This window comes from Melitaea cinxia, chromosome 15 (genome assembly GCF_905220565.1).
Source record: "Melitaea cinxia chromosome 15, ilMelCinx1.1, whole genome shotgun sequence".
Taxonomy (NCBI): Eukaryota; Metazoa; Arthropoda; class Insecta; order Lepidoptera; family Nymphalidae; genus Melitaea; species Melitaea cinxia.
The window spans coordinates 7,167,467-7,194,631 of NC_059408.1; the positions used below are offsets into that span (position 1 = coordinate 7,167,467).

The 27,165-nt window shown below is 31.1% G+C and overlaps 1 protein-coding gene across 1 annotated transcript in view; it reads left to right on the forward strand.

Moving 5' to 3' along the window:
• Window positions 1-7,145: 7,145 nt before the first annotated feature.
• LOC123660590 (cGMP-dependent protein kinase, isozyme 2 forms cD4/T1/T3A/T3B) overlaps window positions 7,146-27,165 on the forward strand; it is a 103,729-nt gene continuing 83,709 nt past the window's right edge. Inside the window, exon 1 of the mRNA XM_045595645.1 lies at window positions 7,146-7,460. Within this exon, the coding sequence (XP_045451601.1) occupies window positions 7,147-7,460 (314 nt within the window). The 5' untranslated portion in view covers window position 7,146. The remainder of the gene's footprint in view (window positions 7,461-27,165) is intronic.

Consider the following 27,165-nt stretch of genomic DNA (forward strand, 5'->3'; position numbering starts at 1 on the left):
CTTTTAGGTACAGATGATTTGTGGCCTGTGTGTCTGTCTCATGTTTCATGTATGTACCGTGTAATGAGACGCGTCTTCCAACGAAATATTTTTATTTTTATGATGTAAATATTACTCAAATTAAAAAAAAAAACTGAACGTGTTTAACTTGTAATTAAATAAAAATAAAATCTTCTCACGCCTTCAAGGTAATTCGTAAAATAAAAAGCAAAAAAGTTCCTAAAAAGACAATATAAATTCTTTTCGCATACAAAAAGAAGGTTAAAAGCATATGTTTTTTTTTATAATATATAACATTACTGGCCCGTCGTCACAGTTGAAAATGACCCTGCTTTCCATCCTAGGGTTGTGGAAATGATTTATTTGTTCGACAGTTTCCTAAAACACAGGCACTAAGTTGCTTACCTTAATTAACAGACCACTGTTGTTTATGTTCTACGATAAATATATACATATATATTTCTATATATGTGTTCACTATTGACCAACTGCTACGTAACTGATAAGTACATAACATTTTCAATATATGCAACAAACGCGCTACTCAGGTCTCGTAAAGGATTAAATAACTAGTGTATTGTATACCACATACATTATTGTATATAGCCCTACGATCTAGAATCTAGATCGAGATGTTTCCATATAACGTAGTAATTTATACCTCTGACTTATTCCTCTTGAATGATATAAAAAACATTCTGCATTTCAAACATTATTTTAAGACATAAATAACATAAATTTTCCAAATCTTCCTTAAGACCAGTTCCTAAATTCAGAAAAACGGTTCAAAAGTAAAATGAACAGTTTCTTTTTTTCATTTTACTTATTAACCGTTTTCTGAACAGATAAAACAACCAGGATTGTGTGAAATTTATTTTCACTATCACTAATTTCATATATTTATATATTGGTTAATGGATTCAAGAGGACCCGTGGATAAAAATATTACAAAAACTTATTACAAAAATTTAACAGATGTGTTAATTATTAAATTGATAAACATTGTCAAAAAACAAAATATGGTTAAAGCATGCTTAAGTCTAAGAAATTTAAAATAAACATATCTTCGATGATTATATGAAATTTAGAACGTTTTAGAACAATTTAAATTTTGCCGTAATTTACATAAAAACAATTTAACCTGTTTTCTACTAAATTACTCAGTTTATTTACATTTAATGAGTTTTTAAACGCCTTAATAGTTGATCAAATTTTTTAAAACGAATACTTTATATGTTAATAATGAGAGTATTTACTGCAAAACATGACTTTTAGTAGCGATTAGAAATGACCTCAATTATATATAATATATTAAATGGTTTAATAAATTCTTGTAATTAAAGAAATTTATGAGGGCGAATATGGTCCTAAAATTACTTTTTATACTTACTTTAAATATTCCGATTTACTTTTAAATCAGAATATTTTTTTGTATTTATTAATGTCGTAACAAAACCTTATTTAAAGCTCGTTTAAAGTAATCCATTATAGTAATTCGAAGAATTATCGTCGGCTATATTAAAGGAACAAAGTTTAAACTTTTGTTATGTCATTAAAAAGTAATTTGTACATATTTATCAAGGTCCTGCACCCGTTTAAATTATCACAAATAATTGCTATCATTTAGCATTCTTCTTACTGTAACATGCAGCGGAATTTGGCATAAAGTAAATACTGTGCATAATTGAATGCAATCCTTAATTAATCATGTTGTTGTATATCGTTTTCCTTTACATTAATCATTGTTGCAATGAACTGAATTCATTATATAATGAGAAATTTATCCGTAAACAACCAGCTAACAAACCCAAATAAAAATAAGATATAATATATATATAAACGCTTCACACTTAACGCTCGCCAGTAGGATTATGTCCTGTGCCAATGGTCCGGAAACACAAAATACACAAACGAAAATGCCCTGACTACGACACACATCTATATGTCTAATACAAATGTTTGTCATGTGCGAGCATCGAACCCGCGACTGCTAGCGCAATATACAATGCTGTGACCACCGCGCAAGCGCGTCGTCAATAATATAGTTACGATTCATTCTGTAACATCCCCCCATATATGTAATTATTATAGGCATATTTCTCCGTGTAATATTTGTATTAGTGTTATATTTGCAATCTTTTGTTTAGTGAATCAAAAAAAAAAAAAATGAGATGACTTAATTCATAATTATTACGAGATCTAAATTATATCAAAATATTTTGATAGAACCTACATATAGTATATATTATCTATAGCAGTAAATAACTGACGCAGGATTCGTTACGTTTATTTAATTTGATAATAATTTGTATCGATTTATGTTAATTAAAATATATATATAGAGGTTATAAAAATCAAATTATATATAACGAGTGGAATAGTACGCTCTTTTAAACGCTTTCAAGATTTTTTGTCACAGTTATAAGCACAGATTTATTTACTACATTTATTGTGGTGTTAGCGAGAACCTGTTACGATCAACATTGATTTTAATGATTATGTAAATGAAATGTTTATGCACGGACAGTTTGAAAACTCATAGCATTAAATATGCACATTTGCAAGACGAAATTGATCGTGTAATAATGAATTTCTTAACGAACGACATTTAAAGAGTAATTAGACATTCTGATTTAATTAAAAATGAATTAGATAATATATTTACATGTTATAGACGTCTCAGGTTGCTCTACATAGGATTTCAACATCATTAAGCTACTGTGTGGTCTTAGCATATAGGGTTTATAAGATACATGTACATATCTAATCGTATAACCGTTGTGAGATGTTTGTTTGTCGGAGAAATATTATGTATTAAATTAATATGCGCCGTTCTCGTTGAAACGAATCGAGATGGAACAGCCTGTGCCTGTCAACGTGCCACTCTAGAGCATTATCAATATAAAAAGCATAAGATCAGATATATAAACGTTAAAATTTATTTAGATTATTTAAATATATTTGATTCTATTAAAGTTAAAAAAAAATACATTCTGAGCTTTTTGACTATTTTATAGAGTAGTCAAAATTACTTAATTATTAAGTTTTTCAATTATTTCAATTTTTAATCAACCTCTCAAATAATTAGCTTCATCCATCGATAGTAAATTTCTTTTAAAAATTTTATACACCACGACCTCGTTATGTTTATCATAATATGAATAAAATATTTCTGAAAATTCAATTATAGCTTGCGTAATTTCACAGTAATTGTTAATATATATGGCAACGCTTTGGACTTACATTGTATTACGTCAAAAATGATTTAATTGAACAACATTTTACGTTCACTTTTAAATTTATTATTTTTAAGGTTTCACTGGGCCTGATAAATTTCATCTCTAAAATAAATTACTAATAACATTTATCAGTAAACTAACAAACTATAGCTTTTGAATTAACATGTTGAGAAAAAATATCTGCAGATTGAACAGAGCTTGATAATGAAAGAGAAATATATATTATATTATAACTTTTATTAATCTGATAAAGATACAAGTCAGATGAATATCAGTAATCGATGAAAAAATTAATTTTTAACTATTTCCTTTATGGATGTATCGACCGTATTTTATGTTCACAAAGGCTGAATTTTACCAATAAAAGTAAAACAATTTAACAAGTGACAAAATTAACACGTAGTCTATTTAATAATGTATGTATACCTATATAGTTATACATTATTAAGCAGATATCGATCGGTAAATGTCAAATAATTTTTATGGTACATATATATCATTATATATTCTTCATTCTTCATATATATTCTTCATTCCCTATGTTCTTGATTTGAGACGTTCAAAGTTTACATATTATATATCGAAATGATCCTCCTATATAAACGATCGCATTTATGGTTTCTTTCGTGTTAACAATTTTTCACTCCAATTAAGTTAATTTCGCATAATTGCACGCCGACTTTCGTCCTTAATTTTTTATGCAAACATTATAAAGTTCATGTATTTTTTTTCATTGACATAACTGTATAATTGTGTATGAATGATCTGTACTACGAGTGTCTGTGGCTGACATTAATATGTATGTATGAAGTTATTGATGTCATCGGCAACATGGTCTTGTGACGTAAACAAATTTTATAATCGGTTTGACGATTCTGAACTACGATATATACCATATTGGGGTAGCAGGTAGCTAGAAATATTTTTCTCTAAATCTCCTCATATAAGGAAACTACCTGGAATTCTGAACCTTACAGAAGATCCTTTTCACCTTTAAAAAACACATAACACGAAACATACGAGGCGTCCGACTTTTATTTTAAATAATTATCTCTTTCAAATTATACGTATGGGATAAAATGTCGTTATTTAGAATTATATACAAAATCTCATTAAATTATGTGTAATCTTGGAAAATTCATTCAGTCGGTGTTGTGTTCATGTAACGAGTAAGGTAGCCAGAGCTCCCGAGGGACGTCGGGGCTAGGATTAACAATTAGATTGCAATTAATACTCCTGGTATTGCATTCTTCCAAAGGCCACGATATTCGCTTACTTTGTAGTACATAAAAGTCGTTGATACATTTTCATACATATCGACACTTATATCAAAGAACGGTTTGTTATTCAAAACTTACTGCTTTAACTTTTATTTAATCTTTCATCTTATGGTTTGAGCAGTTTTATTTCAAGCTAAATTAATAGGGAAAAGCACTCGTCTCGGCCTTTATACATCACGTATTTGGAAGGAAACAAAAAAAAAAACAATATTAATTTCCACCTGACGCATTCCCTTCGTATTTGTGACCATTGAAAAACCTTCACTCCAATGACCTTTTATTTCATCTTAACGTTTTAGCAATTGTGTGCATATGAGATATTAAAAACTTGATATTAATTCACGGAACAGAAACACCCACTTTGTAATGGTTGGTAAGGTTATGATTAACATAACACTTGGAATGGAGGTACTCCACCTTAAACTCATTCGAGTTTTGAATAAATGAGGTTTTCGATTTGAATCAATTCATTCTAACCTAACCTATTTTTGGTTATTCGATTATAAAAATACTAAAAATAAAAATATATAAAACTTCACATCGTTAAGTTGACAAATTACGAATTACTTTCACATACTATAATTCATTATTTTATTATCTTCTTTAATTCTTGGCGAAAGATAGCCTTTGACATTTAAAATGCAACCACAGATAGGTTGGTATATATAGATAGGTAAGTACCTCATTAATATTCGATGGCAAAAGTTTAAAAATGTAACGGACAGGTAAAAAAATAAAAAAATAACAGCAAGTATTTTGTAACAGCGATGAAAATACTATAAGCGTTTATTAAAATAACGTCAGTTTTGGCTGAGTGCCTCGTTTCCACCAGGTTATTTTCTTTTAAGTTCGAATTTTGTTTGGACAGTTGATTAGAGATATATAAATTAGGGCAAGAATTTTATTCCTATTTATATTTTTTTATGTTATTTTTAGAAATAATGTTTTAAACAGGAGTTGTCTTTTGGAAACTTTAACGCAATTTTTAAAGTTATTTAATGATAAGAAATTAGTATACAATTAAAAACAGTGGCTAACTTTACTTTTGTTACAGCTGTTAGTTATTCTCAATTTCAAAGGAAAACACTTACATATATTTATTTATTTTTCGTTCCATCGTTGCGCAGTCAAATCCTTGGTAATATTGCGCTCAGTGTGAACTTGTTCTTTGATATCAGATACCGCTCCTATTTGTCAATTCAAAATTTAAAAGAGATTAGATAGTCAGAATCATGTGGTCGTACATACATACGCAACTTTCAATCAGGTGATCAGTGCTCTCTTAATACAAATATGTATGTAGAAATATGTTATCACTGATATCATTGATAATCTATTATTTGAAACCACTATATAAAACTAAATATCTTTAACCGTTATACGTATTTGTCGAGAGTTGTGGAAAACTAATGTTTACCTACGTGAACGTACCAGGGTAGTTCCAAGTTACACAATTAGCTGATATATCGTGGACCTTGTGTAGTAAGAGATCTGACATATTTAGCGGTTGTTATAAATTAACTTACGTTTATTTATTTTAAAAGAATACGGGAGTAAGTCGTTTTTAGGGGTGCGCGTGAGTTTCGGTAAGCGTAATCAAGAGGCATTAATCTAAAAATACGTACTGATAATTATCATGCGATATTATGATTATAATTATACTTGTGATCGTAGGATAATTTTTGTTTATGTAAGTATAAGATTAACATTCAAAACATATGATCATATATTTTATAGGTCCATGTTTCAATGAAAAAAAAAAACATTTTCGTTTTCCATGCATTTGGCTTTATCGAGTGCACTTATCTTAGCGATACAGTTTTGTTTTGTCTCATGATATAGACATGACACACATCGTGTCGGTTTTAATTTAATCCACCCAGTGCTGACCGCAAAATGCGTCCACAGATAAATAACATAATTATTATCTAAAAATACTTTTGCTCAAATTACAATTAACTTAAAAAATATATTAATAATTATTACGAAACAACAATATTTTGATCAAACTTTGTTGTTCAATTCAATGTCAAGTTCCAGACAAGATAAAGCTCTGTAGCAAATTAAATCCTACAAGTATTTCAACTTTCAACAGATAGTGTATACTTTGAAAGAGATTAGATATTTATTGTAGTTAAATAAAATTTACGTATAACAATTAAACGCTATTTTTATTGACAAATGGCCGATAATGTAATGAGAAATGTAATTTGCAGGACGTCACCGAGGCACGCGGGGCTGACAGCGGCGTAGGATCGCGTATCAGCACTATATCGCCCGGCCGCGCTCGCGTCGCACGACTCGCACGCACTAACCCACACACATCCTGCGCTTCCCTCTAAACTGTGACCAAGGACCATTATAAGCGAACTCAGTGCTAGTGTTCGACACACGTGAACCTTATTAACACAAGTGCAATCCTTAGTGGTTCGGTGCAAGGCTCGGTAGCCGAGTGAATGCGCGTCTGTTTCGACACCCTCTGCTTTGGATCGTCGCAGCGAACAGCTGTTGACGATGAGCCGAGGGCCATAGTGCATACAGGTGGAGGAGCGCTTACCGTTGCCCCTACTGTCAACGGGGATAGACGTGCCTTAGACGAAACGTATCGAGAACAGGTAAATGGTATAATGGGGACACCAGGCGCGATGGATCTCGATCTGGAGAATATTGTCGCTAACGCAACGGCCCCTCACGAAATGCAGCCTCTTGTAAATAAGATAAAGGAATTAGAGCAATCGTTGAAGCGACGTGAACAGGAGATGTTAGAACTACGTTCGCAGTTAGATAAATTGCAGAGTGTGTTCCCGTACCAACATTATGGAAGAGGGTCCAGGGCTCCGAGGAAGCAGAGAGCTCAAGGTATTTCTGCAGAGCCGCAGACGAGTTCATCGTTGCAGGATCTGGCTCATCAAACATTCCCGGTCTATGACAAAAGTGAGATGTAAGTAGCTTTTTTTCCTACTATCAACTCCTAAATATTAGGTATTTTATTGTTCTATATCAAAACTCCTATAGCAGTACTAAAATTTTTGAAAAACTTCTTTTTTAAATTTGAATTTAAATAAGAATTTTCATTGTTTTTTATTTATTTTTTTATTCGGATTTAGTACATTGTTTATCAAAATAAACTTTAGAAACTTAACTTTAATCTACGTATATTTTTATCTTTCACGCAAAACATATCTACACTTTTACCTTCACAATATGATATTATGGCGTCTAGAAACAAACATGGTTATATTTAATTGGCAATATGTCCAATGTCAAGCAATAAATGTTTATCATATCAAGACGTAATTAAAGTTATAGGAAACCAAGGGAAAAAACCTGACACAAAGTTGCCTTAGGAGTTTTACAGTTTTACCTTTTTTACTAGAAACTCACGTATATTCACGTATCGAATCATCTCGTATTACAATATACTAGTAGTGGCCTAGTGGTCGAAATTCGACCATAAATAACCTATAACTTACATATATATCATATTAAGTGGATTTATTATGGTTACCTTTGACATTCAGTAAAGACAATATTAATTTATAATCTATTCTCACCACTGACCACAGACTATAATAACAAAACAAAAGAGTATATATGCATGCATATATACTGTGTGTGTCAAATACATGGTAGTGTGTGTAATGTTTTTATTATTGATTTAATGTTTTTTTATGCATAATTAAAAAAAAAATTAAATAAAAAAATTAGCATTCTGAATTATTCTCTATATAAACTATAAGTGTGCTAAATTTAATACTCCTCCGTCGGTGCAATTTTCGTAAAATGGAGAACAAAGTTGTTGCACCACGTATTTTAATATATAGATAGATATACTTTCAATCAACAAAACGGTAAATAAAAAATTACTGTGTATACACATATTTAAATCGTTTTAATTTCATTCATTACCTACAGACACTTTTTTGTATGATCGTATGATCACTGTTTCGAGTAACTATATAATCATCTACATAACGAGCTGATCGTCAGCCTTATTTCAACAATCGTGACTGCCGAACGTTGAAATTTACGTATGTAGTTTACACTGATATCATCTTAAACCTCATTGTGAATAGCTAAAAAATATATATTAATTGAATAAATGTCACACGTTAAGGCCATGATGTGCTAAATACATTTTTTTGTTTGTTTAAGTTTAGCTTATTACAAAATCTATTTGTATAAAATGATACATTCCGTTTATCTGTGTAAATAAATGATTTATTTTTTTATTAATTATTTAACTATTTTTCTTAACTCGTGTGTATGCAAGACGCGGCAAGGATTTGAATCGCATATGTACTAAACTAACGTGTAGCATATTTATTAAGATTGGTAAACTAAAAAAAATGATAAATTAATAAATACAAAGATGTCCTCATACATGAAAGTTATTGTTTTTAGAGATAATATTTATATTTATCTCCTAATATATGATTTACCTATGTACCTTTATATACTTACATAAATTCGTGTCATCAGTTTTGAAGAATTATACTCGTATAGTATAAAAAATAATTAATTTATTAAGCAGCGAATTAATTTCAAGTAAGTCAAACATAAACAAGTGCATTGATGATAATTAAACCGGTCAAGTTCACATTACGCAGAAAACATCCTCCTTAATATAGGGTGTCTTTGTTTTAACTTGTATTACCTATTGCATATAAGTTGTACTGTATTGATAATATCAATACAAATAATTGATAAAAATTGATAAAACTGGCTCATAATACTGCATTAAATATAATCCTTTAAATACATAATAAATTAAATAAAGAGAATGATTAAACAAATAAACACATAAGGTACTCACTAGCTAAGACATCGCGTTAAATTTTTTTTTTTTATTTTATTTGAGCATGTTAAAAAATATCCTAAAGTTTTATCTAACTCATGAAACATACATTGAAATAGACCCAGTAAAATTTTGTAGTGATATAAAATGACATAATTCATACATTTTAATGCAGTAGTTTACTTTATTGGCGTGGAGAAACTACTTCAGATGCATAGAAATAGATAGGTATCTCTACCAGTAACACATTTGTGACTCCACCGTTAAAGACCTTTTTTTTACGTGGGTAAAAATTCGTCATGGATACCCTGCGGCGCGGGGGCGCCGGTTATGTCAGACTCCTACTGACTAAAAAACCACCACGTGTGAGCAGTCCGCCTGGGTGAGCGAGATGGGGTCGTACCTCGCCCCGGCTCCCTTAAAGACCTTCCTTAGCATATAGACTAAAGACATATGAAACATAACGCAATCTAACTAAACTAAAATCTGGGCAAAATTTCTTAAGTTTATTTTAACAAACTGCGACAAGTATATCTATGAAAAAAGAAAATATAGTAATGAGTGATTTGATAATTCTATTTACAACACATATTGGACACGTAGACATGTATACAAATAAACATACTAACAAATACTAAAAAATGAATGCCAATTATAGACAAATATTGATAAAATGATATCGAAACTTCTACGCTATCAATAATTAATCGGCCAATCGCTAGATTGTCCCTTCCACGTAATTGACGAGTCTTTCACAAATATTACACATATTCATACGTAGTTTTGATAACGAAATAAGTATTTATAATTAACGTATGAGTGAAAATCCGTAAGAATCCGTAAGAATCCGTTGTATATACAATTTTATAATTATCGCACGAAACAAATTTTGTATCGTTCAGGAAGTTGAAATGAGGCAAAGAGGCGAGGTAAACATATTGTTTAATTATTGTTGAAATAATTTCTTTTTAGTTGACAATGTAAACTTTTGGTGGAACTTCCGCCTCCTTAGCGAGAAAAGACACAAACTTATCTGATAGAATACGTTGTGAACGGGCAGACAAATATCTGTAAATATGAAAATATCACATCAAGATTCGTTTAAGTTGGTGATTTTCATGTGATCCTATTTCAATTTGATCGAGGTCTGACGAGTACTTTTTAAACTATCTCTAACAATGTGTATTTAATTAATTAATTTATTCACTATGCTTAAACTCGTAGTCTTGTCGATGTAAATTGAGGTGGGTTTTTTTTTTCTTCGCTTAAGATAAAACACAATTATATTTTGTGCAGTTTTATCAGTGTGTCAGTTACTTTACAAATTTGGTATAGCCGTGAGTTAATACATTTTTTGTATTGAAATATAATTAAGATATAAGTACTAAATATAAATAGGCTTTTCTTGTAAAAAACTCTTTTTTTTGTTATATTATTGTAGTCATATAAGTTATTTTCTTTCAAGATCATAATCAGGCATGATGTAAGCTTTACGGTAGATGTAATAAAAATAAGCTTTATGTTTAAGTAATATATTAAATAACATTTTAGTATAACTTTATGCAAGCGAAGGTTTTTAATTGACTCATAAAAACAACAGAGTGCAATGCGTTTAACGATCACCTAAAGGAAGCCGACACGTAATTTATGTATCTGCGTTAACTTTGCAAAAGGATTCATATTTTATTCAAAATTCACACTTGCACGTGTATTTTTACTTCGATTTTATAAATCATTACTACATAATTATTTTATAAATACAAAAGTGTATAGTGTGCTTGTATTTATAATGTGGTAATCTTAGATGTTTGTCTGCTATAAAATACTCGTAGTTAGTAGAATAAAATATAATAATTTTGTACTTTTTTATTTGATTCTTATTTATTGATTATAAAAAGTAATATTAAGATTCGGTACATAGAAAATATAAAACGATAATGATTTTCATTAAAGATTTGCTTAGTTGTTCTTATAAACTGTACACAAATTGTTAATTTTTTTTACACTTGTGGCACTTTCCGTCGTGAAGATAGAAGTCGTCTTTGATCTCGAAACTTTCAAATGTCAAAACTGATGAGCTTAATCATAGGTCAGTTTATTTTACGTGACATTGGCGAAATCATCGGTGCTCATTTGGTACTAATGAAAGCCATTAACCCTAAAGAAGAAGAAGAAGAAGATAGGTCAATTTGGCTAAGGTAATAAAAACATTAAAAAATATATAATTGAATTTATTTCTAAGAATAGTCTCTTTATTATGATGCACCATTTAAGCTGGAAGCGAATGAAACTTGATAGGTCGTGGAATCATAAAACAAATGAGATAAATGCAACCTGCATTTTGCTGATGAGCTTTAAAATACTTAGTAAAGTAACGAGAACAAGGACTTAAAAGTGTTAACAAGGATGCTGACAATCGAATAAAGCCAATTGACGAGACCAAAGATCAAAGAAGAAAAACGCTATTATCATTTCTACTAAGCAAAACGTCATAAGAGAAATTTTGCGGTTACAACACGCCTATACAATTTTGATGAATTAAAGAATATAAAACTCAACTAACCAGACACTAAACACAAATCATCGGCCTAAATATCAATCAGCCTCTTTATAATTTCTAAGCTCTTAAGCAGCTGAAGGACTACAAATATTAAATTGTGACAAATTTAAAATATATATAGGCTAAAAAGTTTGAAAATTCTTTTAGTAGTTAGTTGTACAAGTTTATCTTACGCGAGAGCAAATTAATGTTTAGATATGTGGTAGTTCTTTTCGGCTGATTATTTCGCTCCGTCTAAAATTGCTATTGCGTACTCATTAATCCACTCTGTCTGACTAGTGAAATTCGAAAAGGCAGATCTAATAGTTATAATCCTGCTAATTTACCCGACGTGCGCCGATGACCTTTAAATCGGTATAACATGTTGCTTTATTAAGGTCTTTATAGAGATATCTAATTATTTTTTTTTTATAAAAGCTTCTATGAGAATGTCAATTTTTAATAATATATCCTTGTTTAAAGTTCCTCAATGTCTAACGACAAAAGTGTTCGGCAGGTGCGTGTTTGCTATTCACGATTTAATATCTGAAACTTGGCCGCTAACTATAGACCTCAGATGAATGCTCATGGTCACACAAACAATACTTATCTTTGCATGACCGAATAAGAAATGAGTTGATTCGTGCTCTGAGGATAAGAGGTTCGTAAATACCTCTCGCCAAGACCTTCTTAATGAGTAGTAACTTTCTCAATGAAAGAGGTTTCGCTAACATAAATAATTTTAAAACCTAATTGTTACTCCACGATTTATAAATAAACTCATGTAATACTAAGTATGGATTTGAAATAATTAAATAATAATCTATCCAAGGAGATAATTAAGAATTTGTTTTTATATTTACATGTGATTTAATATGAAAAATAATATTCTATACGAATAAGTCATTGATTTTATTTAAATAGTATTGTTTGTTTATTGTCAAATTAAAATATGTATGTAATGGTAGGTATATAACGTTTGTTTGTAATAAAGTTGTAACTATAACTTTCCAGAAAATCATAAATATACAGAGTTATTGGACAACTAGAATAAAAAATTGTTGGTTATTTATTGATTGCTTAACGTATTATGGTTATATGGCTATCCATGTAGACACTATCCTTGTCTGTTCCATTATTATTAAGACGATAGATTTATTTGTTTGTTTATAATCCTTTACTCAAAGTACTTAATATTAGTAATATATATATATATATATATATATATATATATATATATATATATATATATATATATATATATATATATATAATGTAAAGATGTCAATTAAACGCTACATGTAAAGGTAAATAGAGGAAATTTTCTTATTATTCTTTGCATATTAATAATCATACATGCAGTTTTTTCATATGTTAACAAATAATTTTAGATGCCTGAGGAAGATCTAATATAAGATTGAAACGTCCTATCCTATTGCTGGGCATAGGCCTCTTTAATCTGCTTAATCCACCACGCTGCTCCAATACGGGTTGGCAGATATATTCCCTACTACGAGTATGAGTAATGATCGCTATCAGGTGTACATGATAACACAACCGGGGCCGACGGCTTAACGTGCTTTTCGAGGCACGGTGGGGAGACCCACAAGAACTGCACAAACACCCAGACCACGGCCAACATCTGTATGGCCAATAAAAATGTTTGTCATGTGCGGAGATCGAACTCGCAACCGCCAGCGCAACAGCCACAACCCAGTGCTGTGACCGTTGCGCCAACGCGGTGACGAATTGTATTAAAAGCTTGAAAAATTACACAATCATAGACAGCCGTAGTCATTCAAAAAATTAACTTCTAATATTATACGAAAAGAAAATTAGCTGTATCGAAACAGATAAAAGTGTTATTATAAAAACATTAACCGACTGCAATATAAATTTCAAAATAGTAATAAAACAAACGGGGTTAACAGTAATTATAGGACTGTTTTATTGAGGATACAGATAAAAATTCTCAAAACAAGTTTAAGAAACTAATGTAACGTTATTGAGTACTTACAATTATAATAATTCGTTAGTATGTCGATCTAGATACATAAACAGTTAAATTATTTTCGAAATGGTTTTTACTACTATAAAAAACGTCTATTTAACCGTGGATTTAAGCACGCAACGTGTTTTATCAAATTGTTCATTGTATAAGCTTATCCATAATTGTTTTTGTTCGCAAACCAAATAAAACTCACTTAATTTTACATCGACAACGTAGGTAGTCGAAAAAATAGTCAATTAGGTACATAAATACGCCTTATTGGGGATAACTCAAAAAGTACTTGCCAGATCTCGATCAAATTCTAATGGTCCCATTTACACATGACAAGTTTAAAAGTTAAGACAGCTTTCGTATAAAGAAATAATCAGCAAAATCGGTATAATAATATAGTCGAATTGATGATCTCCTTCTTTTTTGAAATCGGTTGGAAATGAAATACATGTAGGTACATACTGTGTAGTAAGTACCTACTCAATGGTATCTATGTAGTAAAATATTATTTTATATATAGAAATATTTGTATTTCTACATTGGATTTTTGCGGGGATGATGCGTCTAGGAATACGTACATTTTATACCTTTTTTTTTTTTTTTTTTTTTACGCTGGAAAATGCATTTACGCACCCCCGTCGCCCGAAGGCGACGGAAGTCTGAGACTCCCGGCGGGGAGTGCAATGCCGGACTACTCAGTAAAAACCAGCGGTGCCCTCGTCGTCCTGGTGGGGCGCCACGGGACCACTTAGGTACATTTTATACCTACGCGTATTGTTAAATATTGCATTGATATTCTTTTACGCATGAGAAGATCTTACTAAAGATTAAAGAAAAGAATAATGACAATAAAATATACTCAACCTGAAAATAGTCGGTAATTTTGTTGAAAATTTTCAGTTATGTAAAGCTATTGAAATATAATCTTTGTTTATCAATGATACTATAATAATTACATTTGTTGTTTGAGCTTGATGCACATATTCTGTCGGACTTACTTTTTCTAGTTCGACTATTTCTTAATATTTTATAATTTGGTTAAATTTAGTGTCTTACATATTAATGATAGTTAATCATTACGTAGTATAAAACAAAGTCGCTTCCTGCTGTCTGTATGCTTAGCTCTTTAAAACTACGCAACGGATTTTGATGCGGTTTTCTATAGTAAATAGAGTGATACCAGAGGAAGGTTTATATGTATAATACACGCATAATATAGTTGAGGAACACTGATACTTTTTGCAACCGGGCGAAACTATGGCTTACTGAATCTTATTTTCAAATATCTCATGTAATCTTCTCACGTAAGAATAAACCCTATTTTAAAACATCTCACGAAAAGAAATAAACAGTGATTAATTATTCTCTTTGAATTCCTGATGTGTGTAGGTTGAGGTTTTATTACCGAAATTGGCCAATTAAGCTATTTTTACAACACAATCGTATAAGTCACAATTTAATTATTAATTAATATTCGTACCACGATCGCTCTTTATTCGCTATTGCCCCCAAAGTGATAAAAGCGTGAAATACACCATGAATTTTAAAACGTTCATTAGTATGCGAATAGATACAGAAAGGAAAATTTAAGTAACAATGTCCTCTTAATTCAGCATTGTCCTCTCCACATACATTGTAGTTTATAGGGCTAACTAAAAGATTAGATGCAATTACTCACTTTAAGTGATCCTATTTAAATGTATTGTTATCTGTTAAACGGCATTTATGTTGATAGCTATTATAAATAACATATAACAATACAGTACTATAGCTTGCTAATGCGACATTCGAATAGCAATGATTTAAAATTAGCGTGAATATTAATATAATAATCTTGATAGTTCAATATCAATTTATTTTAGACTCAAATGAGATCCATTACAACGAATCCAATGTCATAATATCTTTTGAAACGAATCTTCAAATCTTATTTGGCACTAGGTTGTGTGATAAATATAACATGAAGACTGCAATGTGTCGGTCAGATAAATTATCGTCGTGACTTGTTAGATTTACAAGGGTCATCAGAACTACTAAACGATCTAGATAAACTCCCTTGGCGTGTCATTAGCATAAATTAGGCGTTTGAAAAAAAAATATTGTCAAAAGTGGCGGTTCAAGGAGACGAGATAACCTTACCGATTATGCCTTATCGTTGCATCGTCTAACCCGTATGCTAGGAGCGTACTCGCGCCTCAATTTTTATTGTATTTGGGACCTTTTTGTGGGGTGGAGTACCATGCTATGATCCTTGAGTTTTTACTTCATTTACAAGTACCTACCTAATGTTGTTTCCTTTCGGTGACTTTGTTATCATAAATTCAAAGACATTGTTCTCGTTTTTATCGTTTTCAAATAGTAATACTGAATTTATTTTACTTTTTCTTTTATATTTAAATTTCAGTTGGTTTAAATAGTGAAAGTCTGGTACTTATTGAGTTGTCATACTAAATTTAAATTTAAAGTTACAAGCCAATGTTTTAAAAGATAACGTTAATAGGTTTTTAACATTTAAGTAAGTAGTTGATACATAAAATTAAGAAGTATAAAGATTAATAAAGATAAATTATGCAAATACATAAAATTCTAGATTTGTTTACTTGTAAGAACAAATTAACACGCTCAAATCAAGTATGTTTAGGATATGTATTACGACTGGCCATCTTTGGATGGCCGCTTATATTACCCTAATTACCTTAAAAGTTTCAAACATGACATGTATGTATATACAAGGCTCAAGAAAATATTGGTTCGTAATAAGTAAAATTAATAGTATCATAATTTAGAATTGAAAGAAAAAGAAATTGAGACGCTGAAATATTTTACTGTTCTACACAACAACTTCAAAATCTTGAACGCTGTTCTTCATAATTTGACATGTAAATAAGGCAATTTCAGCATGCGCTTTCGTCAAGTAAGTCGTTCGATTATTCTAAACATTTTAAACATTCAGGATTTAAGCAAAAAATAAAACAAAAAATATAGAATTGTGACTATTAGAATTTCATTTCAGTACCTAGACAGCTGTAATTTAGGGATCGAAAAATTTTTAACAGTTTTTTATTAAATGTTACCTTGGTTATCTGCAAACACGTCTAATGCCTCGTTTTTAGCTGTAAATTCTCTGTAGAGCCGAAATGAAATTATTGAAATTAGCTGAAGCCAAAACGTCCTAAGGGCCTGTTTTTTCATTATGCTGATAAAGTGATAGCAGGAACCTATGCGAATGATAAACTTTATCATTAGAACCCAGTGAAATAGTTTCTAAGGCTTTTAATCTCATTATTGACACAGTTTCATACGTAAATTGCAAAATTTATGCATCGAGAACGATAAGCACCTGTGTAAATACACAATTTATAAGTCACAATTATAAATTTTCTTTTATTTTCAATTACGAAAGACCTTAGACCTTTTTGTTCCTCCTTATCTGTATGACCGCCTTTAAATAAGTACTAATTGTTTGACATTAGCATGAATATCACTAAGCTACTTACATAAGCAATTTTATGGAAAACTAGGAGCATTTAGCTATAATCTAATGTATTGCTATAATATATCATGTGTTATAGTGACTGTGACAAATAGAAGCAATCTATTTCTGTCTAAATCGATATAGATTAGATAACATAAGATATATCTTGATTTTAAAATGTTATGTCATGTCATGAAGAGAACATGGAGAAAGATTAGATTTGATTTTGAGATATTTGACGGTCTAGACCGTTGCCGCAGTTTGTAGTGGCTCTGCTTTTTGTTTCGGGGGTTGTGGATTCAATTCCCGCCTGAGTCTGGGTGTAATATTTGTATTTATTTATATATGTATTATTTCGATGTATATTTATCAAAAAAAAGTTATAACAGTCGGCTGTTACCAATTACACAAGCATTATGTTGCTTACAGTAGGAGCAGATGACTGTGTGTAAATTTCATACTCATGCTACCATACACTAAATAATTTTCACAATGAAGTCATTTAAAAAAAATATATAAATTTAAAGGTTTCGAGATCGAGTCGAAGTTTATGAAGTAACAGATCACATAACTCTAATTTAAGTAGGTAACGACGGAGACACGCGAAACAAATAAATCCATTCAAAGTTGAACTACAAGTGCGGTGTACAGTTGCCGAATCCCAAAGATGGCAATGAGAGAAATCTCGTTTTCCAATTTGGCCTTTAAGATATGCCTTGCGAGTTCGAACTTTTTTTTTAAACAATTTATTACCATGTTGTTAATTCTAGCTCGTGTTTAAGTGATTGTGAAATTATTAGAAAACCGCGTGCGAATCTGAAACGGGACCACAAATTTTATTCAAGCGGATAGTAATGGTAGCACATGTCAGAAGATCGTATTTGAAAAACGTCTCTATAATTTAGTGTGAAACAGACTATAATTGCTTGACATACAATTTAATTAATTCACAAGAACCAGATTTAAGATGATATTTCTATTTAATGTCAGCCTCCTTTGACCAATTACGATGTCTCATTAGACCTAAATTGATGAGTACAAGTCAAGACAAAATTGATTAGCAAATGCCGAATTCGTCAGCCAATAAATAAAGCTTGTCTACGTGAGAAATAAGAATCTGACGTGGCTTGTGATATTGCTATGATATTTGATAAACATTGTCTAGTACAAAGTGATATGTCAGTGGATGTTTAATGTCACATGATAGCATCTCGATATTGGCTGAAGTCATTTCTGTTTTACAGAATGTGTGTCAAGAGATTCAAGAGTACTATTCGAGAAATCATTTTATTGTTCAACTACTTGCGGCCGACTATTGGAAGGAAGGACATCTGGCACGATATCATTAAACTAGGATATTAGCAATGTAACATTTCATTCGTCTTAATTAACTTTTAAATTTAGATTTTTGTATTATATTTTTTTATATTTTTATAATTTTTCATCATCATCATCATCATCATCATCATCATCATCATTATCATTAATGGCTATAACATTTTGATATTATTAAAATTTACATGATCCGGATATTAATCAAAGATTAATATGTGTAAATTAAATCGATTAAAAAACATATATTACCATAAAGGTATAAAGTCGAATCTTCCGATACTTATTTTAGGAAATTAAAATACATGTAACTATACTTTTACTATTGAACTTTGTACATAAAAAGGTACAGTTAAAACTTTTTATATATAAAGTAATAAACTAGCAATGTAATGGACAAATTATATTAAATCGTTATAACACATTGAGTTATCTACAGTTAATAATAGTAATAACATTTATAATACAGACGTATAATAAGCTTGACGGGTAAAGCTGCTGTTTTTTCCCTTTTATAAGACAACTTTCTTGAAATAAGACAAGAACTAGGCATTACCATCGTTCTTTTTCAATTTCAAAAATCAACAAGTAAGTACCTATGACTTAAAGCTTATCTTTATCAACGTATCTGGTAACCAATTATATACTCGGACGTTAAAGATCAGAGATAACGAAATGGGTTCACTCTCACGACATGTGAATAATGCATATCAAGTAACAAGCGAAATCGAAAGATGTTGATATTTTTGTAAATCATTCAAAATGGCACGTCATTACAGATCAAAATCTGTGAACATAATAAAATATACAGACAAAAATTTAAGTACAATATTAAAAACTATACTGGTATTGGTTACAGTGTTTTACCGAGTTTTTTGCGTTATTTCATAAGTATATATACATGTACCCTTATCTTAAGATCCTAATTCATATTCATATTACAAACGCGAAAGATTGTATGTATGGATGTTTGTTCCTCTTTTACGCAAAAAAAAATTCGAATGGATTTTAATGAAAGTTTACAATAATATAGCTATACAATAATATATATTAGAATAACACATAGGCTATAATTTTTAAATATTGTGTTAATTGTCCAAAATATAACGATAATTGTCAACTAAGTCTGAAGAAAATCTGCCATCTGTGAGCTATTCTGGCCTACGCTGCAAAAACTATAGAGTTTACACGTATATAATGTATCTTTTATGAGTAAGTCGTTATTATAAAAAAATGAACCATAAATACAATAAAAATTGGTAATATATTTCTAATGCACATTTTGTAGTAACAAATTAATTTTTATGTCGCAGAACCAATTTAGATGAATTTTGGTATAAAGATTGAGTAAATAAATAATAAGCTACTCGAAGTACTTACTAATCCTGCGCAGACGAAGTCGCGGATACCAGCTAGTGCTAATAATATCAATGTTAAGAAGCGAAAATACTTTAATAATTTACATTACATTGACCTGATGTAATAAAATTTGTTTACCAATTAAAATAACATCGGATAAGATTTAAGATACGAATACAAAATAAACTCGCGTTATCTCTTTTCTCTCGAAAGTATACGAAATCGTTGATTGGTTTATATATTTTTAAGGTTTTTATTTTATATTTAAATATATTTTTATTTTTGTGAAATATTTATTTTCATTTCAAAGATCGTACCGATTATAAAGGATTATAAAATAAAATAAATAATTTCGCTATATTTATTTTATTTATAATAGATTGAGTGAATAGAATGATTATTTTATTTATAATATATAGATTTTATTTATAAGAGATTTTTTTTCAATTGTTATTTTAACCGATTTAGTTTTGTTATAAGCAAAAAATATATTAAATCATCCCTAAAAAGTTCAGTGAAATTCTGAGAGGACACAAGAATTATGTACAATAATATTCATATTTATAACAGTAATATTGAAATAAATTTAAACAGTAATTACGTTCGTTGTTAAATATTGAACACACAAAGACATACTGTTCCTAAAGTAGAAGAGTAATCAGTAACAAATTGGGCAAAATCAATAAATGACCAAGATTTTATTATAACATTTGGTAAAAACATGCGTTCCAATTTAATTTTATTTCAATTGGATTATAAAAATGTACCAACATATGCACCTTCTACGACTATAAAACCTAATAAGTATTTTGCGTTTGAAATCCGATACGATTTAATTATAACACCATCAATAATTAGGACCAGATATGTAGTCTTTTCCATACAGGTGCTGCCAAAAGTATGCCTATAATTGAATTGATACGTTTAAGCAACTTTTTGTGCACTATTTTAATTCGATAGTGTAAAAACACTTAGTTAATTCCTCGATTTTTTACTCCAAATTCTAGTTTTTGCTGTGAAACTGTTGCTGTTTAGAATTTTGTCGTTAGATTATTTTTATAACGTCATTTCTATAAAAATTATAGAGTTCACGACAAATATAGTAGACAAATTTAATACCTAATATCCAAGTAGTAGATTTTTTTAATTTGACGATGTCATAAAACTGTCATATTTTATGATATAGCTATTTCAATCTAACTATATTATGTTAATGGGCATAGCACTGATGTCTTTTAAAGAGTATATAATTAGGTTATAAACTTTGTGGCAGTAAACATTTTTGAATATATGGTATGGTATATATGGTGTCGTCTCCTGTCAAAGATTTTCATTGTAATATGAAACTTTGAATAGTTACGGGTTTCTGTAAAGAACTCACTATAGACGGCGCCACGGTTCGCTTAAACCGAAAATAAAATCATCATATCAAAAATTTCGATCTAGCGGGTACATCGTTCTATAGCTTAATTGGCTAGAGCGCCGACACGGTCAGTCGGAGACGCGGGTTCGAACCCCGCTGGAGCGGTCAATGTTTGATATGATATACAAAAATGTTTAGAATTCCTAATGTGTTGGTAACACAAAAATAAAATCGTACATATTTGTGGCAGTATTTGATTCATATTAATAGGTTAAAATCAATAAAACCAATGATAAAAATATCGTTTTCCTTAACAGAACAGATATTTTGAGGAAAGTTAGCACGGTTGCATCAAAAACCTTTTACGGAAAGTGTAATTGAAAAAGTCGAATAAACCTGTAATATTAACAACAACCAATGATTACTCACATGACCCTAAGGTAAACTGCTAATCAAACCGAACGTGGGTGTAACATTTACTTCTAGTTGTGCATAAAAGTTAAATTTTTATTTTACAAGTCGCTAAATATAAGGTTTCACTTGTCTGCTTGATTGAAGTAACTTTAGGGCTTTCGACGTGTACGTTTTTTTTTGTTCCCAATTTTATATAATATGGCATATTATATCTATGTGTACCTCATAAATTAAACGAATTAAAGTATGTGGTTTTGGATTTGACTAGTAGGTTAGTTAGTTTGTTATAATGTCGAAAACTTGTTACCAAAAATGGGAGTTCATTGCTTTAGACTATGTAAAATCGAAAACTATGCAGACGTAAAAGTAATAGTAATAATTAACAACAATACCTTTTTTAAACTCAATATTTTGTCCTCGGTGACAAATTAATCGAAATCAATTTCTCTTTAATTGTTTTTACTATTCCTCTATTTTCGTTTTATAAATTTATATGAAATTATTTATTAATTTTTTTATAAAGGTCTTATCATAAATTTTCCTTCAATTAAGAAAGCGACCAAACGAGTTTTTTCCTACAAATTATTAGTTATTAATGTAACTGAAATGTAAACACGCGTTTGAAAATTATGGAAATAACCTCCGGAAATGTTTCTAATGCTTTACTCAGAACTAGTTGGATTCACGTTTCTCATGTGCTGTATAACATAAATGAGAGTTTGTAAATTCTCTACATTTATCGATACATACTATATTTTACTTATTACAAGTGTCTAGTTGAAATGAACTTAATAACACTTTAACATAAGTTTGAATGCAGAAAAGTTAAACTTCTGAGACACTCATAACCCGTTGTTCTAGGAAATTGATAAGTGTTGTTTGAAACGAAGGAACGAGAAATTATGTAATTATTATTTACAACCTGCATCAGCAACTTCGTTCGTGATTACGTGTTTATATTTTCTCATCCTATTCCAAGGGAATCAAAAAGAATTCGGGAATAAAATGTATCTAGTGACTTCTTCGTTGTATGGACTTACATCATACCATCATACCAATAAGTTTCGTTAAAATCTTTTTAGCAGTTTCGGCGTGATATGCAGCCATGATATGAAGTTAGCAGTAGATTATAGAATGCTATAAAAAAAAACTGAACTTTGTTTTGAAGTATGTTTTCGACGCGAGACATTTTGCTGTATTATATCAAGTTGTATGACTTCGCTCCTTATCATTTTTATCGTTGAGGTCAATGGACTTGATGAGTAATTGAGAAGAAGAAACAATTAGGGTATTTTTATTACTTGTAGACATGAACGATACATAATAATTTATTCTATTGATAATAAAAATTTAATTGAAATTATGTCATTACTTAAATGTTATGAAAAAGTAAAGAAGTTGTTCAAAAATGTGGAAATCGTTTAATTCACATAACAAACAGTTATAAAGATTTTCTGATACGCTTTACAATGTCATAAGACCTGAGATCATTCACATTCAGACTTCATTTTTGACCTTGAAATTAATCTGTATATTAGTACACCACAGAACACGTGTTCGTAATAGTTTGTTGAAAAATTTGCTATAATTAAGTGTAAACCTTTCAAAAACATTTTATTAATTGCTAGTTCGTGTTAGATAAATGTAAGATTTAAATATAAAACATCATTACAGCCTATACAGTCCACTGCTGAACATAGGCCTCACAAGTTCACGCCAAAAACAACGTGAACTCATGTGCCCATAGTCACCACGCTGGGCAGGCGGGTTGGTGACCGCAGGGCTGGCTTTGTCGCACCGAAGACGCTGCTGCCCGTCTTCGGCCTGTGTATTTCAAAGCCAGCAGTTGGATGGTTATCCCGCCACCGGTCCGCTTTTTAAGTTCCAAGGTGGTAGCGGAACTGTGTTATCCCTTAGTCGCCTCTTACGACACCCATGGGAAGAGAGGGGGTAGCTATATTCTTTAGTAACGTAGCCACACAGTACAATATAAAACATAAATAAATAGAAATGAGAAATGGGACTAGAGGAGTTTATGAGAGGTACTAGCGAAGAAGCAGGTAAGTGATCAACGCTAGTCATAAACGCTTTTGAAAAATATACACCAATAAGTACCAGAGGAACTAAAAATGCGTTATTGAAGGGTTGAAGGGAGGAAGGAAAAAGTTAAGGATGAGAAAGGGAGAGAGATTTGCTACTGTCTAATCTATATGGCTAGTAATTTGATTTTTAAATAAAAAAATAAGCAGGGCAAAGTCGTATAATTCTGACATAAAAAACGTTTAAAATTTTGAAGAGTCAAACCTTAATATTTATTTCGTGGACCAATTGTTGTACTGAACAAAACAAACCTAGGTCGTCATCGTCATTAAGTGTCATAAGAAATCTTAAACTAAGATAATAAAAGCAATAACAATGACTTTATTGAGGAAAAAGTGCTATTCAAGTGAATTAGAGAACTATTACAAGATTTTATGAGAGTCGTGCATTCTTTTAGGTTTTTGATATAGGTACTCTGTAAAGGCGTGCAAACCGAGCAATAAAAGCGATTGTGTCAAAAGATCGGCGAGATCTCGACCAAAGAATACCATTAATGCAGCGTCAAGTCACCAAGTATATATCGCCCATTTGCGACAACAGTGTGATACGAGGGGCGGCTGAAAAGTTCTGAGCCTAGGGTACTTGCAGTCGTACTATTTACTTATCCAGTGGGTCACTATTTGAACGACATCTACCCACCATGTAAGCGAAGTTACACGTCATTAGCTTTATTACGCTTTGAGTAATTGAACCGTAAACATCACCATGTCTGAGTCATCACTGCACTTAACGAAGTTTGAGCATCGCGCCGTCATCAAATTCCTCGTTAAAAAGGGAAAAACAGCAAAAGAAATTTTTGAAGAAACTTCTAGTGTATACGGAGATTCTGGACCGTTGTCAGCCACGGTTAAACGATGGACACGCCTATTATAACAAGGCAGAGAGACTCTGGAAGATGACCCCCGCTCGGGTCGGCCGAACACCGCAGTCACCGATGAAAACATCCAAAAAGTAAAAAAAAATGTACTGGACGATCGCCGAATAAAATTGTGGCAGATAGCAGAAGAGCTTGGCTTTAGTAAGGAACGAGTTGGAGATATTATGCACAATCATTTGCATATGAATAAAGTCAGTGCGCGTTGGGTGCCAAAAATGCTCACGCCACTTGACAAGCAGCGGCGCGTTGAAACTTCTGAAGAATTTTTAGACTTGTGCAAGGATAATTTGGAAGAAATTTGCACTCGTATTGTTACCGTTGATGAAACGTGGATCCGACAATATGACCCAGAATCAAAACAGGAGTCAATGCAGTGGATAGAGAAGGGGGAAAGACCGCCGAAGAAGTTCAAGGTGGAAAAATCGGCTTCCAAACTCATGGCCACCATTTTTTGGGATTGCGAAGGAGTTTTGCTCATAGATTACCTTCCAAAAAAAACTACAATGAATGCAGAGTATTATGCTGGGCTTTTAAAAAAAGTTCGCGAAGCCATTGTCGAAAAAAGAAGAGGTAAAATCAGCAAAAGAATTTTGTTTTTGCAAGACAACGTGCCGGTTCACACGGCGCGCATTGAGAGGCAAGCCTTGCGAGAAACTGGCTTCGATGAAGTAAATCACCCTCCCTATAGTCCAGATCTGGCCCCTAGCGATTATTTTTTATTTAAAAATTTGAAAAAAGACTTACGGGGACGAAGATTTGGGGATGATGAAGAGATGAAGGTGGTCGTTAATGAACATTTTCTAGCCAAAGACGCGGGTTACTTTTTATCAGGGATACAAGCCCTCTATAAAAGACGTCAAAGGTGCATTGAAGTCCAGGGGGACTATATTGAAAAATAAATTTTATTTAGATTTTTATCTAGACTCTTAATGCCCTAGGCTCAGAACTTTTCAGCCGCCCCTCGTATATCAAAAATCGTAGTTTTACAAAAAACGACTTTTTAACTTTTGAATGACCATAACTCTTAAATTATGGTCAGAATAGCTTAATTGTGTATGAAGTGATTAAAGATAAACTATTATTGAATTAAAATATTAATAATAGGAAATAAATTTGTGTCTAAATTAATGAAATTATAGCGATTGAAAAAAAAAGAGAAAAGATATCACGTTGTTCTAGTAAAAAAATATATTTTGAAGATGGTAAGTTTAGTTGTCACGTTGAAGATGATGTAAAAAATATATTTGCCCATGTTATTTTTAAATAAAACGTTTATCTTGAAAATATTCTTTTTATTTTAAGAACAATACAATCAGTTAAAATGAGGTAATCATTGGAATAGGCGGACGTTTTGCTTTGCTATTGCAATTTGCACTTGTAAAAATATTATTTAAGTAGGCAGGTACTATAAAGGTATATTATATTTAAAATACTTATGCTCACTTTACGTTTTCTTTACCTAAAAACTAAAAATTATTAAAATAAACGTCAAACTCTCAAAACTAACAATTTCGTAAAGTGCTGAAAAAACAAAGGAAGAGGAACTGTAGGTATATAATATGTATACCTCAGTAGAAGAATATGTACCTACTAGTTTAATAAGTCAGTATAACAGACTAGTTATCACAATTAAATACTAAAATTATCAACGCAGTCGCACACATTACACACTTAGGGCTATTATAGATATTCATCAGTTCTATAAATTCATTCTTAATTGTTATGGTTTAAGCTTCGCCTTTAGTATAGTCATATAATAAATAATATAAATTTAACATTTTTAGTCAACGTTAATATAATAGTATCAAATTAAAAAATGTTATAGTAGTCCACTTCAGCTTATTGCAGTCCATTGCTGAAATAATCCTCTGCAAGTTCACGCCAGGCATTATGGCGCAAACATTTTTGGCTCAAACTTCTGGAGGCCTATGTCCAGTAGTGGACTGCGAAAGGCTGATGTGATGTGATTATGGCGCGAACTCATGTGTTTTGCCCATAGTCACCAAGCTGGGCAGGCGGGTTTAATGACCACAGGGCTGGTTTTGTCGCACCGAAGACGCTGCTGCCCGTCTTTGGCCTGTGTATTTCAAAGCCAGCAGTTAGATGGCTATCCCGCCATTGGGCGGCTTTATAAGTTCCAAGGTGGTAGTGGAACTTTGTTATCCCATAGTCGCCTCTTTAGACACCTACGGGAAGAGAGTTTTTTGTTAAAAACATTCTTAAGATGGACCTCATTAACAGCTTTCTTTTTTATTACCACAGCTTTTTTTCATTTGATCCGCGTCAGAAGTACAGTAGTAAATCGCATTCGGATCATCTTTTTGCACTCGAACTACTTTGATTTCAGATGTTTTAATGACCTTTTTGTTTTCACCCTTGTGAATTGT